The sequence below is a fragment of the Oratosquilla oratoria genome, chromosome 21, assembly GCF_046742065.1.
Source record: "Oratosquilla oratoria isolate Oo_2021 chromosome 21, ASM4674206v1, whole genome shotgun sequence".
NCBI classification, from domain to species: domain Eukaryota; kingdom Metazoa; phylum Arthropoda; class Malacostraca; order Stomatopoda; family Squillidae; genus Oratosquilla; species Oratosquilla oratoria.
This window is the reverse complement of record NC_134797.1, coordinates 51,188,650-51,216,620: the sequence shown is the minus strand read 5'-3', so window position 1 is coordinate 51,216,620 and position 27,971 is coordinate 51,188,650. Positions and strand designations below refer to the sequence as shown.

General features: G+C 40.1%; 1 protein-coding gene across 2 annotated transcripts in view; it reads left to right on the top strand.

Moving 5' to 3' along the window:
* pcx (pecanex) overlaps nt 1-17,225 on the top strand; it is a 54,288-nt gene extending 37,063 nt beyond the window's left edge. The window contains exons 14-19 of one of the 2 annotated variants that reach the window (XM_076204923.1): nt 2,100-2,290; nt 2,435-2,586; nt 3,465-3,818; nt 12,076-12,185; nt 12,531-12,883; nt 14,937-17,225. In XM_076204923.1, the coding sequence (XP_076061038.1) occupies nt 2,100-2,290; nt 2,435-2,586; nt 3,465-3,818; nt 12,076-12,185; nt 12,531-12,883; nt 14,937-15,218 (1,442 nt within the window). In that variant the 3' untranslated portion in view covers nt 15,219-17,225. Of the gene's footprint in view, nt 1-2,099; nt 2,291-2,434; nt 2,587-3,464; nt 3,819-12,075; nt 12,186-12,530; nt 12,884-14,936 lie in introns of those variants that run through there. The other variant, XM_076204924.1, reaches the window with a different exon arrangement.
* Nucleotides 17,226-27,971: the final 10,746 nt, after the last annotated feature.

The window sequence follows — 27,971 nt, the reverse complement described above, 5'->3', positions numbered from 1 at the left end:
AGAGGGAGGGTGGGAGGGGTGTGGAGTGTATTTAGGGATGAAATGGGTGGGAGTGTTTTTATGCCTTTCCCTTTTTGGCTACCTCCCTTGAAAGGGGGAAAAAGCCTTGGTATATGTATGTGTGTGTGTGTGTATGTATGTATGTAAAACTTTAAGCAACAATTATTATTATACAAGTTCATGGATACACACTAAGTTGGAACTGCTACATGAATTTGAGGCTAGTTATGATGAAAAATTAGAAAATAGGAGAAGGGACTCGGCAAGCATTGCTCCTTTCCTGTATCCTACAAGTAGGTAAATATATAACAAATATGGCATTTTAATGATGCTTCAAAGTATAATTCAGTAATTCAAAATGAGTATTTATACATATACCAAAGGCTTTTTCCCCCTTACACGAAGGGTAGCCAAAAAGAAAAAGGCATAGAAACCACTCCTACCCATTCCATTCCCTACATATTCCACTCCCCTCCACCCTCCTCCCTCCCTCTTATCGTGGCACCTCCTGGATGACAGATCATCCCTGCATCCTGTCCACTGCCCTGGGTCAGAAGCAGTGTCACAAGACACAGCACATCCACAGCAAGGCCGCTTCATAAAATCAGCGACCCCCCCTCTCCGTCCCCTCAAATTTTTTTCTCGTACATACTTCCTCACCCCCCATCCCCCACCCCACTCCCCCTCATGCATCACAGCATCATCCATACACAACCCTTCTCCATTCACCCCTATCTTCTGTCTTCTCCTGTCCTTCCTCAACAGACATCCCTCTCTCTTGTAATGTCCCTTTCAGCCCATCCAACCATCCCATCCTAGGACCCCCACCTCATATTCACTCATTCCACCTCTGCCTTCCACACCTCTTTTACTAATCTTTCTTCATTCATTCTTTCCATGTGTCCAAACCATCCTAATACTCTTTCATCAACCCTATCTCCCAACTCCCTTTCCACCCCTGTTCTCCTCCTCACCTCCTCATTTCTCACTTTATCTAGCCTAGTAACCCCTATCATACTTCTCAGACATTTCATCTCAAACACATTCAAATTCCTTCTCTCTTCCTCTCTTATGTTGTTTCTGCCCCGTACAGTGCTGTTGGCACAATCACTCCTTCATATAACCTCTTCTGCATCCATTCCCAGATGTCTATTTCTCATTACACTTTTTAATCCACCAAGGCATTTACTCGCTTCTCTCAATCTATATTCTACCTCCACCCCCACTCCTCCCTTTCCTGCCACATTTACACCCAAGTATCTAAAACTATCCACTTCCTCCTTGAGTATTTATATACTATGTTTAGGGTCTTGGCTACCCCTCTTATAAGGGGGAAAAAGCCCTTCGTATATAGATAGAGGTTTAGGGCAGTTAATTCTTTTTGGATAGGATATGTTTTGGGGGTAACCAATTAAGTGAAGCGGCTTTACTGTGGATGTACTGTCTTGCTGCATTGCCTCTGACCCAGGGCAGTGGGTGGGATACAGGGTTTATCCACGAGAAGGTAAGATGAGAGAGAGGAAAGGGAGTGGGTATATGCCTTTTGACTCTACTACCTCCCATAAATTAATAAATAAAATAAAATAAAATAAATTTGTATATAGATAGATATGTTTTGGGACCTAATAAAAATCTTTGTTTATATCCATAGCAACCATAACTTTCCTTTCTGGTGGGTTTTATTTGATTTAATTTTTTCAGTAATTGTGTGATGTTTGAACAGAGTGCTGGTAAAGTGGCCTTCCTTGAACCATGTTGATTAGGGAGACAGGTATTTCTGATATCTGACTTGCCTCCCAATTTCTAGGAGATAGATATTACTGCTTGCTGGGATGCTTACTAGCAGAGCGGGTTAGAGCATCACTACTTGTGGCGGAGGTGGAGGCGATGGGAGTTTGAACTCTGCCACCAGCTAGTTGGACCAAGGTCATGGTTCATTGAATTCCATACTACAAAGTCCTCTGTAAGGGGCACTGTCCTAGCCTCCTGATAGGGGGAGTTTTGCGATGTAGAACAGAGTCATCATCAAATCACCGGGCATTCCTGATTTCTCACTTATAGTTCATGAAGAATTAACATTTCTTGATATTTTCCTGCAGGTCGACGAGCATTTGGTGGAGCCTCCCACAATGTTATCTCTAGTGTGGAGTTCTTCTTGCATGGTCTCCATGCACTCTTCAAGGGGGATTTCCGCATCACTTCAACACGAGATGAATGGGTTTTTACAGACATGGAGCTGCTTAGGAGGGTTGTTGCCCCTGGGGTTAGAATGAGTCTCAAACTGCATCAGGTAAGGTTTTAGATCTTGCTATATGCTTTTATATTGGCATAATTTTCTCCCTGTCAACTTTCGGTTGGTTCCCAGTCATTAATACCTGATTGCTTTAAACTTACTTTTGTATGGACATGTCTGATGAGGTTTGTATATGGACAGGATCACTTCATGTTGCCTGACGAATACGACAACAACGAATCTCTTTACAACGCCATTGTTGACCATGAGGCTAATTTGGTTATATCTCATGAAGGAGATCCCACGTGGAGGAATGCAGTGTTGTCAGGGATGCCATCTCTCCTGGCACTGAGGTTAGTCTTGTCCATAGTTAAGTCTGTGTGGATAATTTTGAGAGTGAAACAAAAGGGTAGAAGATGGGAGTGGGTGTATGCCCTGGCTGGCTACCTCCCATATAAGGGATGGGCGGGGAATGGAGGGTGAGGGAATATTTGTAAGAAATAAATTGATGCAGCCCAAAGGGATTTATCCCTGTCTTCTCTTTCTCCACATGAGGGGACAGAGAGGGGGGTTGTCAATTTAATGAAGTGGCCTTGCTGTGAATATGCTGTGTTTTGCGACACTGCTTCTGACTCAGTGCAGTGGGTGAGATACAGGGATGACCCGTCATCCAGGAGGTGCCAAGATAAGAGGGTGGAGAGGAGTGGAGTATGATAGGGATGGAATGGGTGGGAGTGGTTTTTATGCCTATGGTATATGTGTGTATGTACTTCTTCTTCTTCTTTTATATATATATATATATATATATATATATATATATATATATATATAAATATCAACCAGGGGAGAGGGAAACAAATGAATGATAGATGGGAGTGGAATCGATGGGTGGGTGGGTGCCTATGCTGGCTACCTCCCTTATAAGGGGGAAGAGGCCCTTGGTATATGGATAGATCAACTAAAAATTGTTTAATGTATGCCTCTGGGAAGGAAATGTTCTGGTGGTTTAGAAAAGAACATTCATAGTCCCAATATACAAGGAAAGGGAACAGGTATGAATGTAGTAGTTTTAGAGGGATCAGTATATTAATGAAATGAAGAAATAATGTGGTCTGAGTTTATATTTTTACTTGTTGAATATTTTGTATGAAATAGTATACAAGTTGAAGAGAAAGAATGAAGAAAAATTTAAGATTGTATATTTGATTAAGAAAAATATTTCCATTCATAGGAATGCCATGGATGATGGGGCAGATGAATACAAGATCATCATGCTCAACAAGCGCCACCTCCCCTTTCGTGTGATCAAAATCAACAGGGAGTGCGTGCGTGGCCTTTGGGCAGGGCAGCAGCAGGAGTTAGTATATCTTCGCAACCGCAACCCAGAGCGTGGGTCCATCCAGAATGCCAAACAAGCTCTCAGGAATATCATCAACTCTTCATGTGACCAACCCATTGGGTATCCCATATACGTGTCGCCTTTGACCACGTCATATGCGGACAGCAACGAGCAGTACAAAAGCATTGCTGGGGGTTCCATCAGCCTGACGCTCATCAAGCAAACCATCATTAACTTGTGGACGAGGCAAGCCTTTCTGTTGTTCTACTTCCCTTTGCCTCCCTAGAGTTAAAGCTTCTATAGCAGGACATTGGTTTTGAGTTTGGCACTAGTCTTTGGAAATGGTTTAGTTTCACATTAGGCCTTCATTTATTACAGTGGTTCCCAACCCAGGGTCCTGGGGTCTGTAAGGGGACGACAGCATCTGCCAAGAGGGTCCAGCAGTGGTTAGTGATTGCTAGATGATTTTATTCAGTGTTAAAATGACCCTGAAGAGGTTAAGAAAGAATATTACTTATTATGTGAGGGATCTTTGAGTTGGTTGGGAATCACTGATTTATTATGTCATGAAATATGATTTGCATAGGTCCAAAGTTTTTATGTTCATTGATATGGTTGATGCAGGACATTGCTTGCTCTTAGGGAAATTCTTTCTGTATGACATTGGTTGCTCTAAGAAGTTGTATGTGGGCAGTGTTTTATCTCATTTGGTGTCATGAATATTTGTGTTGTAGATATTATGACTTTCTTTTGTGATTGATAGTTTACCCAAAATTTTATTTATTGTGATGCAGAATGGTTTTGTACAACTGTTTTTATTTGCTATTGCCAACATTGGTTGCAAAGAACTTTGGTACTTCACAACATGTGATTTGTTTGGATAGGTGTAGGCTACACTGACTACTGTTCCACATTTTAGAAAACATTTGCATAGGGCATAACACTACCACATTAAGTTTGCATATTATACCAACAAATCTTTCTTAATGGAGTGGATGTTGTTAAATCGGAAAACATTTTTACCCCAGTGGATGATACTCTTGGGAAACGAGTTTCGTACAGAAAATTTTGATAAAGGAGACTCAGCCCTCGCCTACATCAACTTCGTATGGCCTGCCAAATTTAACCCCTTTTACAATAGTGGTGTTCTCACAGCTGACTAAAATGGTCTGCTATTAACCAGAATAAAATCTCTAGTGTCATTGTAGTGAAAAGGATAGTCATGACAGTTATTTGGTACAGTGATGTTCCCTGATAACAATAATTGTTGGTTCGAGTTTCTATTGATCTATGTGCTAATAGACTTCTTCCCCATTATAAGGGAGGTAGCCAGTCAAAGAATGCATCTACCCTGACCCATTCCACTCCCACATATCACTTATTTGTTTCCCTTTTATCTTGGCCCCTTGCCCATTGCCTGGGTCAGAACCAATGCAGCAAGAAACAGCACAGCCACAGCAGGGCCAGCTGCTTTGTTTACATGTCAACCATCCTACATTCCCTCATGCGAAAATAGAGAAGGTGAAGTCCCATCCAGCCATATCTATTTATTTTTCATTCACAACTATTCTCCACTCACACCTGTCTCTTGACTTCTCCCTTACCTGCTCAACAGACATTCCCCTTTTACTCAGAGCCCCCTCCAAATCCAACCATCTCATTCTTGGTCTACCCCTCAGGTTTATTCCATCCTCCACTTCCGTCCACATTCTTTGTGCTTGTCTTTTGCTGGTTGAGTTTCACTGACTGGAGATCTGCAGCTCCAAATTGGTTGGCAGTGGTCCATAGGCCTTTTCATATATATTTGAGAAGAAATATTGAAATTTGTCCATGTGTTGATCTGAGGTAGTGTCGGTGTCAGCATTTTAGTACCGTAAAGCTGATGAGGATTCTATGAAGATTTATATAAAATGATTTATTTTAAGTTTCAAAATAAAGCCAAGGAAAAAAAAATTTGAAACAAAATAATTATAATTCAAATGTAAATAAACTAAAAATAATACTAGCCAACCCCATTCTTAGGATGAAAATAATACTTGCTGAAAATGAACTGCCACCATGTATTTACCTAGTTGCATCTTACAGGAAGGGGAGCTACACTCATGGTGTCCTGCCTTTGTATCTCATAGTGTCTAGTTTGCTCTTAAATTCGTGTATGGTTTTTGCACACACTATTGTTTTGTCCAGTTTGTTCCAAGTGTGCACCACTGTGTGGAAAACTGTTCTTCAGATCTCTTCTTTAACTAGTTTCTCTTGTCCTAATTTAACAAGTCCTCTCTATCGAGTATTTCTGTGCCCTTCATGATTCTATAGATGGTTTTGATCACATTATATACAATACTACCATTATCCCATATTCATACTTCCTTAGCCTGTTTTCTTAAAAGCGTTGCACTATAGCTCCAAAGTTAAAAGAAGAAAATAAAAGTGGGGCAGGAAATTAGGGGTAGGTGTAAATAAAGAAAAGTGTAAACCAAAAATAGAAATAGGAATGTGTCACATACTTGTAAAAATAATCTTGCTGAAGATGAACCAATGCTATACGTGACTCAGTGTATTTGACCTAACAGGGATCACTCAGGTTGTGCTACTGATATGATGTAGCCTTGATTTCCATAGCCCCATCTGCTTATAAATGAAGTGATGGCAAGTTCAAGATTATATATATATATATATTATTTTTATTTATTTTTATTATTCATTTATTTATATTTGTTTATTTTTTTTTTTATGACACTGCATTAAATATCACAGTGCAGGAGTTATTCCAAGAATAACAACAACATACAGTTTTTTAAGGCACATTTGCCTATACTAAAATGGTGTATATACTATGTGTTCTTCCTTTTTTTTCATACTTTTCCCATGCTTTGTCTGCTTTTATATTGCTTCCTTACATCTGTTAAACTAGTCCTTTTGTTTATCTATTATTTTTGGTACTTGTATTTTTTGTTATGACTTAATAGAAAATATTAAATTTTTCTTCCAATTCTTTTGCATCATTAAATTCCAATTTGTTGCCTTGGTACTTTTTCAGTTTGCTTTGGCAAAGTTGTATCATTGCCTGTCCTTCCTTGTTTTTGAGTTTTGTGTGTAGATGTTCTGGTGTGGTGGTTTTAGTTCATCCAGTTATTATTCTTGATGCATACATACATATACCAAGGCTTTTTCCCCCTTACAAGGGAGGTAGCCATAAAGAAAAAGGCATAAAATCATTCCCACCCATTCCATCCCTAAATACACTCCACTCCCCTCCACCCTCTCTCTTATCTTAGCACCTCCTGGATGACGGGTCATCCCTGCACCTTGTCCACTGCCCTGGGTCAGAGGCAGTGTCGCAAGGCACAGCATATCCACAGCAAGGCCGCTTCATTTAATCGGCGACCCCCCCCCCCTCTCCGTCCCCCCCTGCATAGAAGGAGAAGACGGAGAATAATCCCTTCAGGCTGCGTCAAATTTTGCTCACACATACTACCTCACCACCCATCCCCCCATCCATTCCACCTCATGCATCACAACATCATCCATATACAACCATTCTCCATTCACCCCTGTCTTCTGTCCTCTCCCATCCTTCCTCAACAGACATTCCCCTCTTCCCCAATCCCCCCTTCACCCCATCCATCTATCTCATCCTAGGATGTCCCCTCATGTTCACTCCCTCCACATCTGCCTTCCATTCCTCTTTTACTAGTCCTTCTTCACTTATTCTTTCCATGTGTTATTACTTCTGACCCAGGGCAGTGGGCAAGATGCAGGAATCCAGGAGGAGCCAAGAAAAGAGGGAGATAGGAGTGGTGAATAGGAGTGGAGTATTTGAGGATGAAATGGGTGGGAGTGGATATACCTTTGACTTTGGCTACCTCCCTTGTAAGGGGAAAAAGGACCTTGGTGTCACCTCCCTTGTAAGGGGAAAAAGGCCCTTGGTATATGTGTATATGTGTGTGTGTATATATATATTTATTTATTTATTTATTTATTTTCATTTTATTTATTTTATTTTTTTATGCTAGGGAGATACAGTTGAGTGATTCTTATAAATTTCTTGGTAACTGTGGTTGGTATTTCTGCTGACAAAAACCTGTGTTTACTGATTGTAGTATGTTAATTTTCTTGCTGGATTTCACTGTCAGGTCCTTGATAGGCTGAATGACATGGGTATCAGATGGTACATACATACATATGCCAAAGGCTTGTTCCCCCTTACAGGGGGGGTAGCCAAAAAGAAAAAGGCATAGAAATCACTCCCACCCATTTCATTTCCCATATATTACACTCCCCTCCACCCTCCTCCCTCCCTCCTATCTTGGCACCTCCTGGATGACGGGTTATCTCTGCATCCTGTCCTCTGCCCTGGATCAGAAGCAGTGTCGCAAGACACAGCACATCCACAGCAAGGCCGCTTCATAAATATGGCGACCCCCCCCCCCTCTCTGTCCCCTCAGATGGTACTAAGGATTTTAGGGCTCTGGTCTAGTGGTAGGGACCAAGGGCAGTTACCCAATGATGGTATCACTATCAACTTCAACTGTATTTGTTACATGTTTTTATATAACAAAGGCTGACACCCAACAACTACTCCCCTTCTAACCACTTTCAGCCTGTGACATAGAAATAGTATGACACTAATGCAACACAGACAAGAATCTAAAATTTCATCTTGGAGAAATCTTTTGGAGGATCTAAGGATCATTGCCAGCTGGTGTGGGGCAGTGGGTTTCCAGTCAATGAAACTTGAGGCAGTAATTATTATGTCCAGTGGGAGAAATTGGCTATTCAGTTTTACTGTTGATTACCTCTTTGATTCTTGGTGGTTTGCTCTGAGCAGTGTCACTGATGACTTCTGAGGAAGAGCCTCCATTCTACTTTTGTATCCTCTGTTCTAGTTTGTCTAAGCATGTTTGGATGTATTTTGATTTGGTTTAACATCACAAACTCCTCCCTATTGGGAGGCTAGGACAGTACAGCTGTTTTGCAGTTGATGTGTGGGGTTGTCACTATAAAAGCTGAATAGTGTAGGTGTGAGTATTGCTCCTTGGGCTCCATTGTATGATTTTATCCCAGGTAGTTGGTTGTTTTGGATTACTCAACATTGTCTTCCAAGTAAGAAGTTTGTTAGCTTTTTCTCATCATTGTTATGTACACTAAACCCTCAATATAAAGGATCTCAATATACCAGACAAACCCTCTCTATAACAGATTTTCATCCATTATGGTGGGGTATCCTCAGTTATAATGGATCTTTGGATATAACAACAGACCCTTCCCCATATTGTCCATTATATAGAGGGTTTACTGTAATTTCTAATCCTACTAATTTCTAATACTGGACAAACTTTAGGATATAACGGATCTGTCCAGTATTTCCATTGGATATAACAGATCTTTGGATATAATGACAGACCCCTGTCCCCATATCGTCTGTTATATCAAGGGTTTACTGTACAGTATATCACTGTCAGTGATCTGTTTTGATAGCTTTATCAGATGCATTGTTTATGTTGTCACCACAGCTGTTCTTTTTGGTGGTGCATTCTTGTTAAATATCTTTAATACTTGTTGGGTGATGTTTGTGAGAAGTGTGCTGGTAGATTGGCCCTCCTTGAATCAATTTTGATTAAAGGAATATGGGCAACTTTGTTTTGGTTCTTTCTAAGAGTATTTCAATCAGTTTAGATCTGGTGGAAAGTAGGGAAATGGGTCAATAGGTAGCTAGGCTTTCTGATGGTTTGTTTGGTTGTAGGATAGTAATTGTGTGTGCCCTTTTCCAGATTGTTGGAATTTTGTTGCACTTCCAGAATTGGTTGAAAGTAGTTGTCGAGGCCTTGTACTTGAAGGCCTGTATAGTTCTGCTTTACAAGGGAAAAGGGGACAAGTGTGAGTGTAGTAGTTTCAGAGGGATCACTTTGTTGAATGTAGTTGGGAAGGCTTATAGGAGGGTTTTGATTGAGAGTGTTAGGAGAGGAACAGAGGGAGTAATTGGTGAGGAACAGTGTGGGTTTAGAACAGGTAGGGGTTGCGTGGATCACATTTTTGTTGTAAGGAAGATATGTGAGACAAGATTAGGAAAAGGTAAGGATGTTTTTTGGGCTTTTATGGATTTGGAAAAGGCTTATGACAGGTTAGACAAGAAGGCACTGTGGGAGGTATTACAGATATACGGGATAGGAGGAAAGTTATTAAAAGCAGTTGAGAGTTTTTACAAAAGTAGTAGAGCCTGTGTTAGAATTAGAAATAGATAGAGTGAGTGGTTTGAGGTAAAGGTGGGACTTCACCAGGGAAAAAGTAGTTGGTACATGTATGTATGTACAAGGGAAGTAACCAGAGTCAAAGACAATCCACTTCCACTTTCATCCTCACATACCCTACTCCCTTTCACCACCCGTCCCTCCCTCTTTTCTTGGCTCCTCCTGGATGATGGGTCATCCCTGTATCTCACCCACTGCCCTGGGTCAGAAACAGTGCAGCAAGACACAGCACATCCACAGCAAGGCTGCTTCATTTAATTGGCCAAAAAAAAAAAAAAAAGAACCCTGTCCCCTTAGGCAGAAAAAGAGAAGACAGAGAGAAATCCCTTCAGGCTGTCAAAATATTATTCACACATACTCTCTCACCCCCCATCTCCATCCCCATCCCCTACCCACTCCCTTCCATGCATCACAGCATCATCCATGCACAGCTATTCTCTACTCATCCCTGTCTTCTCCCTTCCTTCCTTCCTCAACAGACATCCCTCTCTTTCACAATGCCCCTTTTTCCTCATCCATCTCTCTCATCCTTGGTTGGCCCCTCATGTTCACTCCATCCACCTCTGTCTTCCACACTTCTTTTTCTAATCTTTCCTCACTCATTCTTTGCACATGTCGAAACCATCCCAATACTCTTTCATTCACCCTATCTCCCAAGACCTTTTCCACTCCTGCTTACCTCCTCATCTCCTTGTTTCTCACTCTATTCAGCCTAGAAATCTATAAACACAAATGTTAGGTGGTATACCTTTCTTGTTATTTGGATATCTTTGTGAACCACGGGAAAGATGTAATGATAGTTGCCATACAGGGACTGAGTTTTGGCTTGGTTGACTGTTCTGTGGAACACAGAATGCAGTAGCATTCAGTATTTGAATATCCTTTGCACAAATTATAAAAAATCCTTCAGGTGTGAGTGAATTCAGTAGAGATGCTTTTCCATCAAAGAAGAAAAATTAAGATCATTGCCATTTCTTCATACTTTTACACTTTCCCACTTTTGTACTGATGTAAGATATAGTGTGTGTGTGTGTGTGTTTGTGGATCTCATGGTTCAACAAGAAGTTTTAATCGGTAGATCAGTTACAAGTGATCCCAAGAGAAGATGAAACACTTAAGAATGATGCTTGGATCATGAATATTAATAAACCTGGAAAGATTGAAGGCAAGAAACATAAAACCTGGGGGGTTTATTTTGAAGCGAGGTTTTGAATATTGTGAAAATTACTATATCTGTATGAAAAAAAATATATAATTTTCTGAGATTTTTTTTATAATGAGGGATCAACAATAGGTACCTGCAAGTAGTTTTCCTGTGAAGCATATGTCAAAGAGAATTATCTCCGTACTTCATCTCTTCAAAACCTGTCATTATCTTCACTTCTGGAGGTGTAGCCCCAAGAGGCTTTCACTTGATACCAGGCTGGGCACTGGGTACATCCCTCTCTGTCAACTTTGAATGCATTTCCTCCAGTTTTATACAAAAGTAGAGATGACAACTTTTGAATTCTTTCATCCTGCAAGACTGCATTTCCTCCAACTTTTTACATAAGGAGAGAAGACAACTTTTGAATGCTTTCATCCTGCAAGACTGCATTACCTCCAAGTTTTTACATAAGGAGAGCTGACAACTTTTTAATGCTTTCATCCTGCAAGACCACATAACCTCCAAGTTTTTACATAAGGAGAGCTGACAACTTTTGAATTCTTTCATCCTGTAAGCCAGTGACATAGAAACTCTCACTATCACAACACTGAAAACTCATTTTCAAGTAATAAGACTTGAGGATCAATATCAGTCATAGCTACTCTTTTTATTGATATTGTTTTTTTTTTTTTTTTTTTTTTTTACAGTTGTGTACAAGACCTTTTTGAAGAGTTTACTGCAAAAATGTATCAACTTTTTTTTTTCCACAAATTACATGTTTTGTACAACAGAAGGTATGAAACTTGTTAGGCAGAGAAAGCAGATTTAGTTTGAAATTATGGGCAGAGTTTGATTGGTATATATTACACTATAGATGGAAGGATCAGAACGATTAGATAATGTCCATGGTTTAGGCAGTATATGTTAAACTTCATCCTGAGACAGGTCTATGTTCATGTGACACTTGTCACACAAGGAAAAGGGCTGTGTATGCACCATTGTGTGTGATATGGCACTGCAGGATTGGGTTGTATAGACGGTGTGTTGAAGGCCAAGGTGTTAAAGTGTGTGTTGACAGCCAAGGTATTAAAGTGTGTGTCCATGGCAGGATACGACAACGGTGTGGGGAGGGCTGCTCAAGTGGAAGCCTAGGCTTGAATGAGCAGTGTGGTCGCACTGTGGACCTTCACCACCACACAAACACATCTCTGCATCAAGGTAAGCTCTTCACACCATCTACACAAACCACCTCATTTTTTCTTCGATGATCGCACAGTCTTTAGGTGAAACAACGTTGATGGTATATACAGTACATCATGCATCCTTTGTAAGCTTTCCCCCTCCCTCCCCCAGTTACCTCTTTTTTTAATTTATTTATTTTGGTTATTGAAATGTTGAATGAATTATTTTGCTTGCATGGGAGACAGTAAAGACAGGCATGATTCGTGTAGATGCTTATCAGTGCTTGTGAATAATTAAAGTTTTTAACTTAACGAATGATGTTGAGGAAATGCCCAGAGTCGGATGCAAGGAAAACATATTAATAATTTACGTCATTTCCAGTAATGACCACAGCACCCGTGGGCCAAGCTGGGAGTCAGGATGGATCGCAAATGGGTGGCCTGAGCTTCACCACTGGCACTGGCAGTCTGGGCAGGGGCAGCCTTGGGTGTGGTGGCTCTCTCTCGCGGGGATCCCTCCACGCTAACCGTGGCTCCATCGTCTCCACTGTCTCCTCCCTGGTTGGACCTGCAAACAAACAGTCCACATCAACACTAGCGAGTCTGGCTGGTCTACTCTCTGATTCTAATGTGCTAGCCAGAAGGGAAACACTAAGTCTAAGAGAAGATCCGTCCATCCTAAAAGAAGAAAAATATTCTACGCCTCCACCTGATACACCCGTCCAGAGAGTCCGAGTAAGGAGAGATTAGCCCCCTTGATTGAGTAATTTTCATTTGTTATTGTGCTTGAGCTTACTTAGATTTAACAAAAATAGGAACAGGTGAATGGTACCTGCAAGTGATGGTAAAGAAAAGTGAGCAGAGAGGTTCATATACTTGGCCTTGTCTCCAAAATCCTATCAACAGTCTCGACTCTAGCTGGAGATGCAGAACTGAGGAGCTGACACTCGTTTTCTGGACCAGACCCAAGATCTCTCTTATTATTTTTCCCCAACAACACTTTCTTTGGCCTCGCACATCTTGTGTTTATCCCTCATCTCTGTACTATATACCTCCATATGCTTCCTAGTGTATTTTTGGCAACCATTCTTTGTATGGGTTCTTTTCCTTCACTGCCCTCACCTTTGTTTTATTGTTCACTGCCTTTTTGTTTCTCTTCATCCCACATATCTTTGTATACTTTAGTGCTTCCTTGAAATGCATCAATTCTTCCACTACCCCCGCCTCCACTTTTTTTTTTTCTTTTCTTTTCCTTTACTACATTCCATACCTCTCTGTTTTGCCTGGTATTCTTTCTCTTTTCCCTTCTCATTTTTATTACTTCCTTTATTTGCTTCTTTTTTCTCCACTTTATATCCACTCTCAGTCGATCTCCTTGGCACCAGATGATCAGATATTCCACTTCTCCTCCTGTAGGACACAACCACATAATCCATTAATTCCCATTTGACTAGCTTCCCACCAACCACTCTGGCCCATGTATACTTGTGTATGTCTTCCTTTTTAAACACAGCATTTGCTATTGTTTCTCATTCACCACACATCCAACATCATGTCTACTTTTGATCCTTTCCTCCCTACTACTCCATCTACTGGCTTATCTCCTAATTTCACATTTAGATCCCCCCAATACCACTACATTCACACACCTCTCAAATCTCTCCATGTACCATGTAATGCCAAAACCCTTCTCTCGCTCATCACCTTTCTCTACCAGAGCCAACACACTCGCATGTCTCTTAATCCAATCTCATTTTCAACTACTTCAACCTCAGTTAAATTTACTTCCATTCAACCACACATCATCTCATCCCTTACTAACAGTGCCACTCTTTCCTTTCATCACTCTCTTACCACTCCTGACATCCAGCCTACTTCACTCCTAAATGCAAAATACCATTTCCATTTCCCTTTCAGTCTCATTTCACTCAGTACTAACACGACCATTTTTCTACACTTTGGCTCACATCAGTCCTACAGCCCAACACATTCTCTGACCCAATTACTAGGGTTTTAGTTTGAGTCTTTCACCCAGACCCTCTTTTGCTTTGATTCATGGCAAGAGAATGATAGAGTAAAAGGAAGAGTTGAAGATTTTGAAATGGTAAAGGATAGATTTAGGATACAACAGAAAGGAAGGACAGCAACTAAAGACCTCCAGTACTTTCTTATTGGTTTCATACACGGACATGTGTAGAGACCTGGGTAGGTTTCTATGCCTTCAGCTGTTAGGTGTGGGAAGGTGGGCTACTGACTTCCTTATGTTAGAAGTAGGAATAAAAGAGGGGTAGATAGTTGGAGAGAGGTGGAAAGGGGAACAGAGCGAGTTTCCGGACCTAATCCGGAGGCCTGCCACTGGTCCCTCGGCCCCACACCTTGTGGAGGCTGGTTGGGTGTGAGTGTCACTTTGCAGTCTGGCATTGAGTTTACTTAAAAGTAGTAGTCGTCTATCCATTCTCTGACCTTCCTCCAGACTGGCAGAGCATCCTCTTTTAGGTTAAAGTCTTAAGATATTTTGATATAGTTTTAGGTTATAAGAGTGAAGTGTTTGTAATAAAGGTACAGGGTAGGAAATGGATATAGAGGAGTAAAAATTATTTTTCCTAATGTTTTGCTTTGTTGAATGAAATGACTGACAGATTTTTATATTATTATTGTTTATTTTGTCAGGCAAAGCTGAAACCATTCACTGGTCCAGCTTTGCAATATTTACATGAAATTACAAATGATAACTAGTGAGAAAATCCATGTTCAGAAATTTATGCAGCTCTTGTATTTTCACCCCCAGATTACAGATGCTAATCAAGTTTACGACAACGTCAACCTTGGTCGTAGGATCGATGTCATATGGCCAGATGAATACATGAGATTGAGAGGAGGGCGCAGTTTCTGGGGCCATTGGGTTCCTCTAGAAGGCATGGAAGGTGCTGTCGTACACACATGGACACCTAACCACCCAGATCCACGTCTTCGCTCCCATGTGGACCGTACCATTGTCCTTCTTAGTATTGACGACAAGTTTGTACCTGTAGCTCAGGCAGCAGTACAACATTTAGGGGCTGAGGTGTGAAAGAATGGAACCATCATCTGTGCTGCAACATGTGCTGTATCACCAGCAACTACAGCTTTCTTAACAAGTCTCCATTGGTGGCTTGGACCAGTGGCAAATGTGGTCAAGATAGTATGTTATGGTTGAAGGTGGTTCAGGAGCGAAGTGCCCCCTCACCCATGCATTGTGTAGCTTGCCATATCTTGCAGTATATGTAGTCTGAAACTGAGGTGTAGGACAGTCCAAGCTAATGTAAGTTATCAAAGTACAGGCTGGTATTTGCAGAGTTAATTGACTGAAAACTTGACAACAGGTAATAGTAATAGGGACCCAAAAGAACTGAATTGCTAAAGTTGAAGTAAGGCTTTCTGTGAACTCGTGAAAGCCGAGGCATTCTTTTGTAGTGAATGACACTGGTGAGCATAATCTCAAGAAATGTATCTATAGAATTGGTTGAGAATGGCCAAATATAATTGTTTTCTGTCAAGTAAAATCCCAGTAGAAAAGGTCAAGTATACTTAATGCACAGCAGTGAGACTGGGGTCTGTCACCCACAAGTACCTTAAAACATGGCTGAAGTGCAAGTCTAAGTGTTGTGTACTTATATTAAATACTTAGTGCCTTTTCTCCTGTGACTTGGCTTCACTGTCACATGCATCTACTGCATTTGACTTGAGTTGTAATTATTTTGGCTTCGGCTTTTTCGACTGCAAATGTGGAGCCAAGCTAGCATCATCTCCCCTCTTGTGGTGGCTATTTCGTAAACAGCTTCAGGGTTATGGGCTCTGATTGCCACAGGAAGATAAATTTCATGGATTCATATAGTTGTTGGGTTCATACTTCCTAATTTGCTCAGGCATTATTAGATACCTTGATTTGATTTTTAGATAGGTATTTCTCTACTGAAATGTTGATAGATTGAAGCAATATAGAAATGGTTAGGGTTAGGTCTAGTTTGATGACATAATATTTCAAAATGTAAGTTTTGGTTGTCATAAAAGTAATAAATGTTAAATATTTGAATACTTTTACACAATATGTTCATGTATCTAGGAAAATGGGATGTAAACAGGGTTGGTTCTTCTTTAGATGGTGCTTGAAGGCAAAACAATACTTTGAGCTGAGCAGTCGGGTAACACGTTTTTATTGCTTGCCATCATACCCTGCATTATCTGTGATGCCATGCAGCAGCTGGATATTTGATTTGAGCAGGAAGGTGTGCACTGCATACCCTGATGCTTCCCAAATATCAAGATCAAAATTCTTAAATGTATTGGAGGAAATAGTTGTGATGTGTTCAGGTTATAGTACAGATAATTGAAATATTTGCTTTTATCCTGTACATTCCATATTCTGAGCTATGCACTCATGTTTGCAAAATTCATTTGTAGATAATGTAATGTTTCATCTGAGACTGAAGTGGGTGCACAATTTGCCTTGGTATTCATGTCCCATGTTTACCTGGTCAACCAGCTGTCACAGCAAAAGAAAAGCCATTTTCAGAGTTGGCCAAGCTTTGCACATTGTATGATAGATCTTTAGATCTATTTTTTCCACAGTTCCATATCATAGTTTTTTCTCTTTCAAGGCTTGTTGGTTGGTTTTACTCTCTTCGAAATATTTGAGGTATGACTTCAGGTCAGCCTGTTTGTGATGTGATATTGAGCGTTCTCTACACAATGATTTTAGTTTTCTTCTGAAGTGTATATAAGTAAGGTGTTCATAGTTGATGATACCACTGACATGGTATAGAGGTGATGGTTGAGGGGTTCCAAAAGCCAGCCATTGAACCAGGTAGGGGCAGGTTGGAAAATAGGGTTGGGAAAGTGGACTGTAGATGAAGGGACAGCCATCCTGCCCCCACTCTACTCTCACAAAGGACTGTACATACTTTGTATATATTGTTGTGTACATATTGTAAAGATGTTTGAAATCAAAGCAAGGGATGTATGGTTAATTAATCCTTATTACTGCGTTACCAGATTCTGAAGATTATTACTTTGTCATACAATAAATTATGGATTCCAGCCTGTGGAGTTTACTTGTCCATATTGAATATATATTTAATTTTTGTTACTTGTTTGTTTTCAATTTATTTTAGTGGTGGACAGGATACAGGGATGCCCTGTCATCCACGAGGAGCTAAGATGAGAGGTAAGAAAAAGTGGTGGAGGGGAAGGGAGCAGGTAAGTGCTTTATGACTTGGGTACCTACTTTGTAGAATATATATATATATATATATATATATATATATATATATATATATATATATATATATATATATATAAAATATACATACATATACCAAAAGCTTTTTTCCCCTTTACCAGGGAGGTAGCCAAAGTCAGAAAGCATAATTTCACTCCCACCCATTTCATCCCAACCCGTTCCACTCCCATTCACCACCCCTCCCTCTTTCCCTCGTTTCTTGGCTCCTGGATGATGGGTCTGGTGCTCAGGGGCCATGGTAAGTGAAACTATAGCAGTAGTGACTTTACAAAGTTAGCATTATGACTAGTATATTTCTTAGTTGTTAATCTGTTCTGCAAAGTGACTAGGCATGAATGCATTTTTCAGAGATCAGGGATTTAAGACCATATGCCCTTATTGCCATCGTGAGCTGACAAGCCGATTTGAACCAAATTTTTCCTTGGGTGATTTATGGGCCAATCCAGTGGCCATTTCGAGGTACCTGGAAGATTGAGTCAACTGCAAATGATATCTGGGGCAATGGACTGACAGATTCTTAAAAATATCTATGGGACGACCAAAGGAATATTAATGGTTTTCATGGGGATATAGACAAAATGCAGGCACATTTTCCACATGAGTTAAGATGAAAGACAAACCAAGGTGGCGGGTGGGATTGGGTGCATGCCTTTGACATGGCTACCTCTCTTACAAGGGGGAAGAAGGAGGACGGGAGGAAATAGAAGGATGGGTAGTGAGTGGTGGAATGAAGAAGCAAAGAAGGTTATAGAAGAAAAGAAGCGAGCATTCACAGGTTGGTTACAAAATAGGACTGGAGAATCATATGAGAGGTACAAAGAGAAGTAAAGCATAAGATAAAGGGGGGCAAAGAGGAGAGCAGTTGTGAAATTGGGTAAGAGCATTACAGAAAATTTTGAAGATAATAAAGATGTTTTGGAAAGAAATTATGAGAGGAAGAGGAGGCGAATTAAGTTGAGAAGAAAAGGTAAAAGATGCAGATGGAGACATGATAATTGAAGAGACAGCAATAAGAGGAAGGTGGGCAGAGTATTTTAAGGAGTTGCTAAATTTAATGAGGAATAGACATTTGGGAATGGATGCCAAGAGGAGACTGTATAAAGGAGTGATTGTGCCAACAGCACTGTATGGGGCAGAAACATGGAACATAAGAGAGAAGGAGTTTGAATGTGTTTGAGATGAGGTGTCTGAGAAGTATGATGGGGGTTACTAGGCTAGATAGAGTGAGGAGGAGAACGGGTGGAAAGGGAGTTGGGAGATAGGGTTGATGAAAGAGTATTAGGATGGTTTGGACACATGGAAAGAATGAGTGAAGAAAGACTAGTAAAAGAGGTGTGGAAGGCAGATGTGGAGAGAGTGAACATGAGGGGACGTCCTAGGATGAGGTGGATGGATGGGGTGAAGGGGGCTTTGGGGAAGAGGGGAATGTCTGTTGAGGAAGGACAGGTGAATGGAGAATGGTTGTATATGGATGATGATGTGATGCATGAGGTGAAATGGGCAGGGGGATGGGAGGTGAGATAGTATGTGTGAGCAAAATTTGACGCAGCCCGAAGGGATTTCTCCCTGTCTTCTCCTTTTATCCATGGGGGGACGGAGAGGGGGGGTCGCCGATTTAATGAAGCGGTCTTGCTCTGGATGTGCTGTGTCTTGCAACACTGCTTCTGACCCAGGGCAGTGGACAAGGTGCAGGGATGACCCATCATCCAGGAGGTGCTAAGATAAAAGGGAGGGTGGAGGGGTGTGGAGTGTATTCAGGGATGGAATGGGTGGGAATGATTTTATGCCTTTTCCTTTTTGGCTACCTCCCTTGTAAGGTATATGTATGTATGCTAAATGTGAAGAAAGATATGGAGGGAAAGGTAGTTGCAGTGGGTAGCGCTAAGAAAATAAGTGTTGATTGAGGAAAACGGGGGAGAAATAAGGAAAGATGAGGTGAAGGCAGTTGTTAAGATGATGAGCAGGTGAGGCACCTGGGTTAGGTGGGTGTCATGCAGACTGTCTAAAAAAAGGAGGTATAGTGATGGCCTGGCTGATGAGGTTATTTAATGTTTGTTTAAGAGAGGGTAGAGTGACAGAGGACTGGAGGAGTGCTTGTATATTTCCACTTTACAGGGGAAAAGGGGACAAATGTGAGTGTAGTAGTTTCAGAGGGATCAGTTTGTTGAGTGTAATTGAGAAAGGCTTATGGGAGGGTTTTGATTGAGAGGATTATTAGAGGAACAGGGAGTAATTTGTGAGGAACAGTGTGGGTTTAGGCATGGATCAGATTTTTGTGGTGAGATGTGAGAAAGGTTTAGGAAAAGGTAAGAATGTTTTTTGGGCCTCTACGGATTTGGAAAAGGCTTACAACAGGGTAGACAGGAAGGCACTGGGAGATATTGCAGTTTTTCTGAACGTAGTAGAGCTTGTGTTAGAATTAGAAATGGAGAAAGTGAGTGGTTAAAGGTAAAGATGGGACTTCACTAAGGATGCGTTATGTCGCCTTGGCTGTTCAATTTATACATGGATGGGGTGGTGTGAGAGGTAAATGCAAGGGTAATGGGTCAAGGATTGGAGATGGTTAAAGGAAATGGAGAAAAGTGGGAGATAAGCCAGTTGTTGTTTGCTGATGACACTGCACTTGTGGTAGGATCAGAGGAGGGATTGAGGAAGTTAGTGACAGAGTTTGGGAAGGTGTGCGAAAGAAGAAAGTTAAAGATAAATGTAGGTAAGAGTAAGGTGATGAGATGTACAAGTGGAGAAAGTGGCAGCAGACTGGAAGTGAGTATTAAGGGAGACTGGAGGAAGTGGATAGTTTTAGATACTTGGATGTGAATGTGGTGGGAAAGGGAAGAGAAGAGGTGGGGGTAAAATGTAGATTGAGAAAAGTGAGTAAATACCTTGATGGATTAAGAAGTGTAATGAGAAATAGACACTTGGGAATGGATGCTAAGAGGAGATTCTTTGAAGTAGTGATTGTGCTGACAGCACTATATGGGGTGGAAACATGGAACATAAGAGGAAGAGAGGAGGAGTTTGAATATGTTTGATATGAGGTGCCTGAAAAGTATGATATTGAATATTAGGCTGGATAGGATGAGAAACAAGGGGTGAGGAGGAGAACAGGGGTGGAAAGGGAGTTGGGAGGTAGGGTTGATGAAAGAGTATTGGGATGGTTTAGACTTATGGAAAGAATGAATGAAGAAAGATTAGTAAAAGAGGTGTGGAAGGCAGAGGTAGGAGTGAACATGAGAGGGCGACCAAGGATAAGATGGATGGATGGGGTAAAAGGGGCATTAGTAAAGAGGGAAATGTCTGTTGAGGAAGGATGGGAGAGAACAGAAGATAGGGGTGAATGGAGAACAGTTGTGTATGGATGATGCTGTGATGCATGAGGGGGATGGGGGGTGAGGGAGTATATGTGAAAAAAAAAATTGACGCAGCCTGGAGGGATTTCTCCCCATCTCTTTTTCTACACGAGGGGGGGTCGCTGATTTAATGAAGCGGCCTTACTGTTGATGTGCTGTGCCCTGCAAAACTGTTTCTGACCCAGGGCAGTGGGCGAGATGCAGGGGTAACCTGTCATCCTGGAGGAGCCAAGATAAGAGGGAGGGAGTGGAGTATATGAAGGTGGAATATATATTATAACATACATACATATACCAAGGCTTTTTCCCCCTTACAAGGGAGGTAGTCAAAAAGAATAAGGCATAATCATTCTCACCTATTCCATCCCTGAATACACTCCACACCCCTCCACCCTCCCTCTTATCTTGGCACCTCCTGGATGACGGGTCATCCCTGCACCTTGTCCACTGCCCTGGGACAGAAGCAGTGTTGCACATCCACAGCAAGGCCGCTTCATTAAATCGGCGACCCCCTTCTCTCCGTCCCCCCATGCAGAAAGGGAGAAGACGGGGAGAAATCGCTTCGGGCTGCGTCAAATTTTGCTCACGAATACTACCTCACCCCCCATCCCCCCACCCATTCCACCTCGTGCATCACAACATCATCCATATACAACCATTCTCCATTCACCCCTGTCTTCTGACCTCTCCCGTCCTTCCTCAACAGACATTCCCCTCTTCCCCAAACCCCCCTTCACCCCATCCATCCATCTCATCCTAGGACGTCCCCTCATGTTCGCTTCCTCCACATCTGCCTTCCATACCTCTTTTACTAGTCTTTCTTCACTCATTCTTTCCATGTGTCCAAACCATCCTAATACTCTTTCATCAACCCTATCTCCCAACTCCCTTACCACCCCTGTTCTCCTCCTCACCTCTTCATTTCTCACTCTATCCAGCCTAGTAACCCCTATTATACTTCTCAGACACCTCATCTCAAACACATTCAAACTCCTCCTCTCTTCCTCTCTTATGTTCCATGTTTCTGCCCCATACAGTGCTGTTGGCACAATCATTCCTTCATACAGTCTTCTCTTAGCCTCCATTCCCAAACGCTTATTCCTCATTACACTTTTTAATCCACCAAGGCATTTACTTGCTTCTCTCAATCTACATTCTACCTCAACCTCTACTCCACCCTTTCCTGCCACATTTGCACCCAAGTATCTAAAACTATCCACTTCCTCCAGTCGCTCTCCCTTAATGCTCACTTGCAGTCTGCTACCAATTTCACCCTTTGTACATCTCATCACCTTACTTTTACCCACATTTATCTTCAACTTTCTTCTGGGTGGATCCATCTTGATAATTAAAACGTTTATGTCAGCATTATCCGTAATCATTGTGTGAAAAAGTACAGTAATGGAGGGAGCATGCCACCATTATGTGGGCTCTCATAGAGTCCTGTAAGATGGGGAAATGGTGAATGAAATATATTTACGTAACATCTGAACAGAGGATTATAATCTCATTGAGACACTTGTTAAAGAGAAGATATACTAGTGTCACAATCAAATGTTGGCTCGTTGTTTGTGTTAATGTAAACATATTCTATGTTCAGGTGGTAGGAGAAGACCAAATTATGAGTATTGTCTCTCCTAATGTGATGTAAAGAGAAACAGTGCAAGTCCACAGTTAAATTGGGCTTGCTCCAGTGTGGTCCTACGGGGTTCTGGGACACGATTGTCTACGACATTGTGCACGTCCCCCTAGACAACAACATATTGTAATCTCAGTTTCCAGAAACTCGTCCATGAAGTTCCCGAATTAAGGTTACATAGTTGACACATATGAAAGAAGCCTTTCGCGACCAGGCATGAGAGCATGCATCCTGTCTGGGAACGGATACAGGCATTCCGATGTCGTACAGTGAGAACGTGAATTCATTGGCAGGGAAATAATTGAAATAAGTTTAGCAAAATTTCTTGCACAGTTGCCAAGTTGTACGATAATGTTCCAACAGATAATTTGTGAGTTTTTATATTCGCGTTGTAGGATTTGCAGCATTCTCAAACAAAAGTGATTAATCGACCCCTGCACGATCACTTTAGTTGACATAGTACACTAACTTTGATAATATTGTCCATCTCTTCATGGATCTTCAATATTATTTGTCTACTGCTAAGAAAATCGTCCAATACGGATTTATTTCGGAATTATTGATCATGTATGGCAACTATGTACCCGTGACGTCATCTCTAGGGCATAACAATAGAATCCGGATGGGTACTGTCGTTCAGCCCCTAACCTTATGATAACATCATTTGGGATGTTGTTATGCCTCGCTGTGAGTATCATGTGACGCACTCGTGTGATGTCTTTCATAACCACCTACTCTCCTAGTGCTTATGAATGGGGTCATTTTTATCAGGATGAGATCATTCTGACTCGAAGATTATGGGGAACAGCTGTGTAAGGACCTTGAAAGAAAGAAAAAGAAAAACGGCACAACGAATATACTTATCTTTCTTGAGGTTTGTCTGCTTTGTTTAAGGTTCAAGTTAGTGAAATTAACCTATATGAAACTTGTATGATATGAACCTTTGATGTTATGTTCTGCCTTGTTTATTTGTTTCTACTTTTTTTACAGAATCACATTCCCTATGTGCATAATTCATGTGTACCAGTAGCAATTCTAAATTCTTTACTATAGCACCTCTCAAACAGAAATCCTTACTTCGAGGATAGGTTGAATGTTGAAATGTGAATTTATAGATATTAGGAAGAGAAAAAACATTTGTGAATAACGCACGTATAAATGCAACGCACCGTAAAACAAAACTATCAGTGGGGAAAGAAAGCTAGGAAGTTTGTGGGTGGGACGCACCCAATTGCATCTAACGAAGAACGTCCGTGTTGGTAGTGGGAGAGAGGTGGACAGCAACATCAGCTTGAACCACCAGAGCATAAATTTATTAGGATTAAAGAACGAGAAGTGGTGAGTAATTTGAAATGAAAAAGTACTGGGAGTAACATGAAGAGAAATATCTACATAAATATAAAATTATAGGAGGGAAACGAAAACATAATTTGGAGAAATACTTGACAAAAGTGAATGATATGGTGGATGAAAAAAGGAACGACCGAAGGTGAAGAGGACAGAGGACGAACGAGAAAAGTAAGAATTAAGAAAAGGAACTATAGGATCAAAAGCTGAAAATGGGGAAAAAAAACTTAGACTCTTTAAAAAATATATCAAATATGTAAAACAGGAAATACTTGACATAAACCTCAGCCAACAACAAATGTTTAAGTTCAGTCGTGTTGCTGAACCCCAAAACATATAACTATCTATAAGGTTTTAGGAAGCATAGCGTTTTCATATTCTGACGCCGATTTACCCAGATATTTTGGCAAAGAAAGGGATAGACACCAACATAAGAAAACGAGCCAATATTTATTCCATGGCTACTGAACGAATACGCTTTTATTTGTGAAAAAAAGAACGCATTATCAATAAGGTAATGACTAAATGTTCAAACAACGAACAAATATCGAAAACATATTTCCCAAGCTGCAATATTTCATCGTTCAAGTATAGACGCTGTAAGATAATCCACTCTTCATGGATTAGCAAACGCATAGGGTAGGGTGGAGAGTGGGAAATCTAGAAAGCTGCTAGGTTTGCAGGAGGGCGGAATAATATCGATTTAAGTGGTGAGGCGAGTGTAAAGTGTGTCGATATACAGTATACTTAGTTGCTCCCATATGTTTGTGGTTTGGGGCGGAGGGGGAATGAGGTACCAGTCTCATACACTCTGCTGTGTGTACCAGCCTATCTATATGCATATATATATATATATATAATATATATATATATATATATATATATATATATATATATATATATATATGCAAAGTAGACACTTGGGAAAAGAAACTAATGAAGCAGAGTGCTTTCGTATATTCAGGAAATCCATCATATCCGGAGATGTCCCAAGAGAATGGAAGCTAGCTAACGTTACTCCCATATTAAAAAAAGGTGACAAAAAGAAGCCAAATAACTAAAGGCCTATAAGTTTGACTTCAATCGTAGGAAAAATAATGGAAACTATCATCAGAGATGCTATCGAACATCATTTAGAAAGTAACCGTTTGATAAATGATAGCCAGCATGGTTTCAGACGGAAACGTTCTTGCGTGACTAACTTACTCAAATTCTACAACACAGTTATCTCGAATTATGACAGAAGAAACAATATAGATTTAATATATCTAGGCTTTGCAAAAGCTTTTGATACCGTCCCACACGAAAGACTATTTACTAAATTAGCTTTACACGGAATAAGTGATAGCCTATTAGGTTGGACTAGTAATTGGTTGAATGGTCGAAAACAGAGTTGTTTTAAATGGAAAAACTTCTAGATGGAAAAAATGTTACAAGTGGAGTTCCTCAGGGTTCCGTTCTTGGGCCACTTCTATTCATAGTGTATATAAATGATATAGACCATGGGTTAAAATCTACTGTTTCCAAATTTGCTGATGATACAAAACTGTGCGGAGTGGCAAATGATCACTCAAACCAATTAGATATTCAAGAAGATTTAGATAAATTACAGCAATGTTCTGAAAAGTGGCTAATGAAATTTAACACAAGTAAATGCAAGGTAATGCACATAGGTAAAAATAACAGTAAGTAGGATTACAAGTTATTTGGAAATTCGTTAACAAAAGTGGATAGTGAAAAAGATCTCGGCGTAATTATCAGTAACGATCTCAAATCATCCAAGCAGTGTATATCAGCCTCTGAGAAAGCAAATAAGATTCTAGGACTGATTGTGCGATCTTTTGATTTCAAAAGTCCATCACTCATTAACAAGCTATATAAATCGTTAGTTCGTCCACATTTGGAATATGCTGTTTCCGTATGGTCACCGAATCTCATTAAAGACATTGACAGACTAGAAAAAGTACAACGGCGAGCCACAAAACTGATTCCAAATATCAAAAATAAATCATACGAAAATCGACTAAAACATATGAATCTGTTTTCCCTAAAAAAGCGTAGACTCAGAGGTGACTTAATACAGGTCTTTAAGATTTTAAAGGGAATTGACAACATCAAAAGTGACAAAATGTTCACATTGAATGAGAATCAGACAAGAAACAATGGTCTCAAACTGTTCGAAAATAGATTCAATTTGGAAGTAGGTAAAAACAACTTTGCCAACCGTGTAGTTAATGAATGGAATGAACTTCCTGCACAGGTAGTGCAATGTAGTTCAGTTCGAAGCTTTAAGAATCATTTAGATAAACACCTAAGCAAGATGCTGTAATGATTATAATTTATTTTATATCATTTGTTTTTGTTTTGTTATCATTTGTCTGTGGTTTTCATTTATCATTAGTTATATGTCAATTTATTATTATTTACTATTTACCTGTTTGTTTATTATTTAACTATACCTATGCATTTATGTATTTTATTTGTTATTTACATTATTGTAGTTTTTATTTATTGTTTTATTATTATTGTGTTTTTTTTCGCATCCGACCTAGATATGGACCAAAAGGTCTCCTGTCGGCATGCTCCGCCTTTGTAATCCTTTACATCTTCAGTATATATATATGTATATATATTACAATAGTAGGGTAGCAGGTCCTCTTTCAGGCAGATATGATTAAACTTTGCAGCAGCTTCTGCATTCACGAGTTTCTTGCTGACATGTTCAACTTTTCTAATACTTGAACGTTGGATATCGTTGAGTTGTCATATTATGTGTCCAAACTTCATTTGGAAAGAATGTAAAGACAATACTAACTTCTTAATTTTACTAGTAGAGCGAAAGCTCTACTAGTAAAATGTAAAGACAATACTAACTTCTTAATTTTACTAGTAGAGCGAAAGCTCTACTAGTAAAATTAAGAAGTTAGTATTGTCTTTACATTCTTTCCAAATGAAGTTTGGACACATAATAAGACAACTCAACGATATCCAACGTTCAAGTATTAGAAAAGTTGAACATGTCAGCAAGAAACTCGTGAATGCAGAAGCTGGTGCAAAGTTTAATCATGTATATATATATATGTGTGTGTGTGTGTGTATATATATACACACATATATATATGTATATATATATATGTATATATACATATATACATATATATATATATATATATATATATATATATATATGATGGAGAAAAAGAGGAAATAAAGGGAGAATTTATGACGTTTCGACCTTACACTGTCTTTATTAAAGCTTACATTTTTTTGTAAGCTTTGATAAAGACACTGTGAGGTCGAAACGTCAGCAATAAATTCTCCCACTATTTCCTCGTCTCTTTCTCCATTAAAAAAGATGTCCACATTTTTATTCAACACACACACACACACACACACACACACACACACACACACACACACACACACACACACACACACACACACACACACACACACACACACAGTGTGTGTGTGTGTGTGTGTGTGCAAGAACAATACATGAATTTAAAAATAGTTTAGATAAAATGAGATAAAGACACTGTGAGGTCGAAACGTCAGCAATAAATTCTCCCACTATTTCCTCGTCTCTTTCTCCATTAAAAAAGATGTCCACATTTTTATTCAACACACACACACACACACACACACACACACACACACACACACACACACACACACACACAGTGTGTGTGTGTGTGTGTGTGTGTGTGTGTGTGTGTGTGTGTGTGTGTGTGTGTGTGTGTGTGTGTGTGTGTGTGTGTGTGTGTGTGTGTGTGTGTGTTGAATAAAAATGTGGACATCTTTTTTAATGAAGAAAGAGACGAGGAAATAGTGGGAGAATTTATTGCTGACGTTTCGACCTCACAGTGTCTTTATCTCATTTTATCTAAACTATTTTTAAATTCATGTATTGTTCTTGCACACACTATTTTTTCATCCAATTTGTTCCAACTGTCTATTACTCTGTGAGGAAAGCTGTTCTTTTTCAGATCTCTTCTATAGCTGTCCTTCTTGATTTTCCTTCCGTGTCCTCTTGTGTTTCCATCATCCCATTTTATCAGATTCTCTCTATCAATAACTTCCATGCCTTTCATGATTCTGTAAATAGCTATCAAATCTCCTCTCTCTCTTCTTTGCTCTAATGTCTGTAGTTCAAGTTTTGCTAGTCTCTCTTCATATGATAGTTTTGAGAGTTTTGGTGCCAATTTT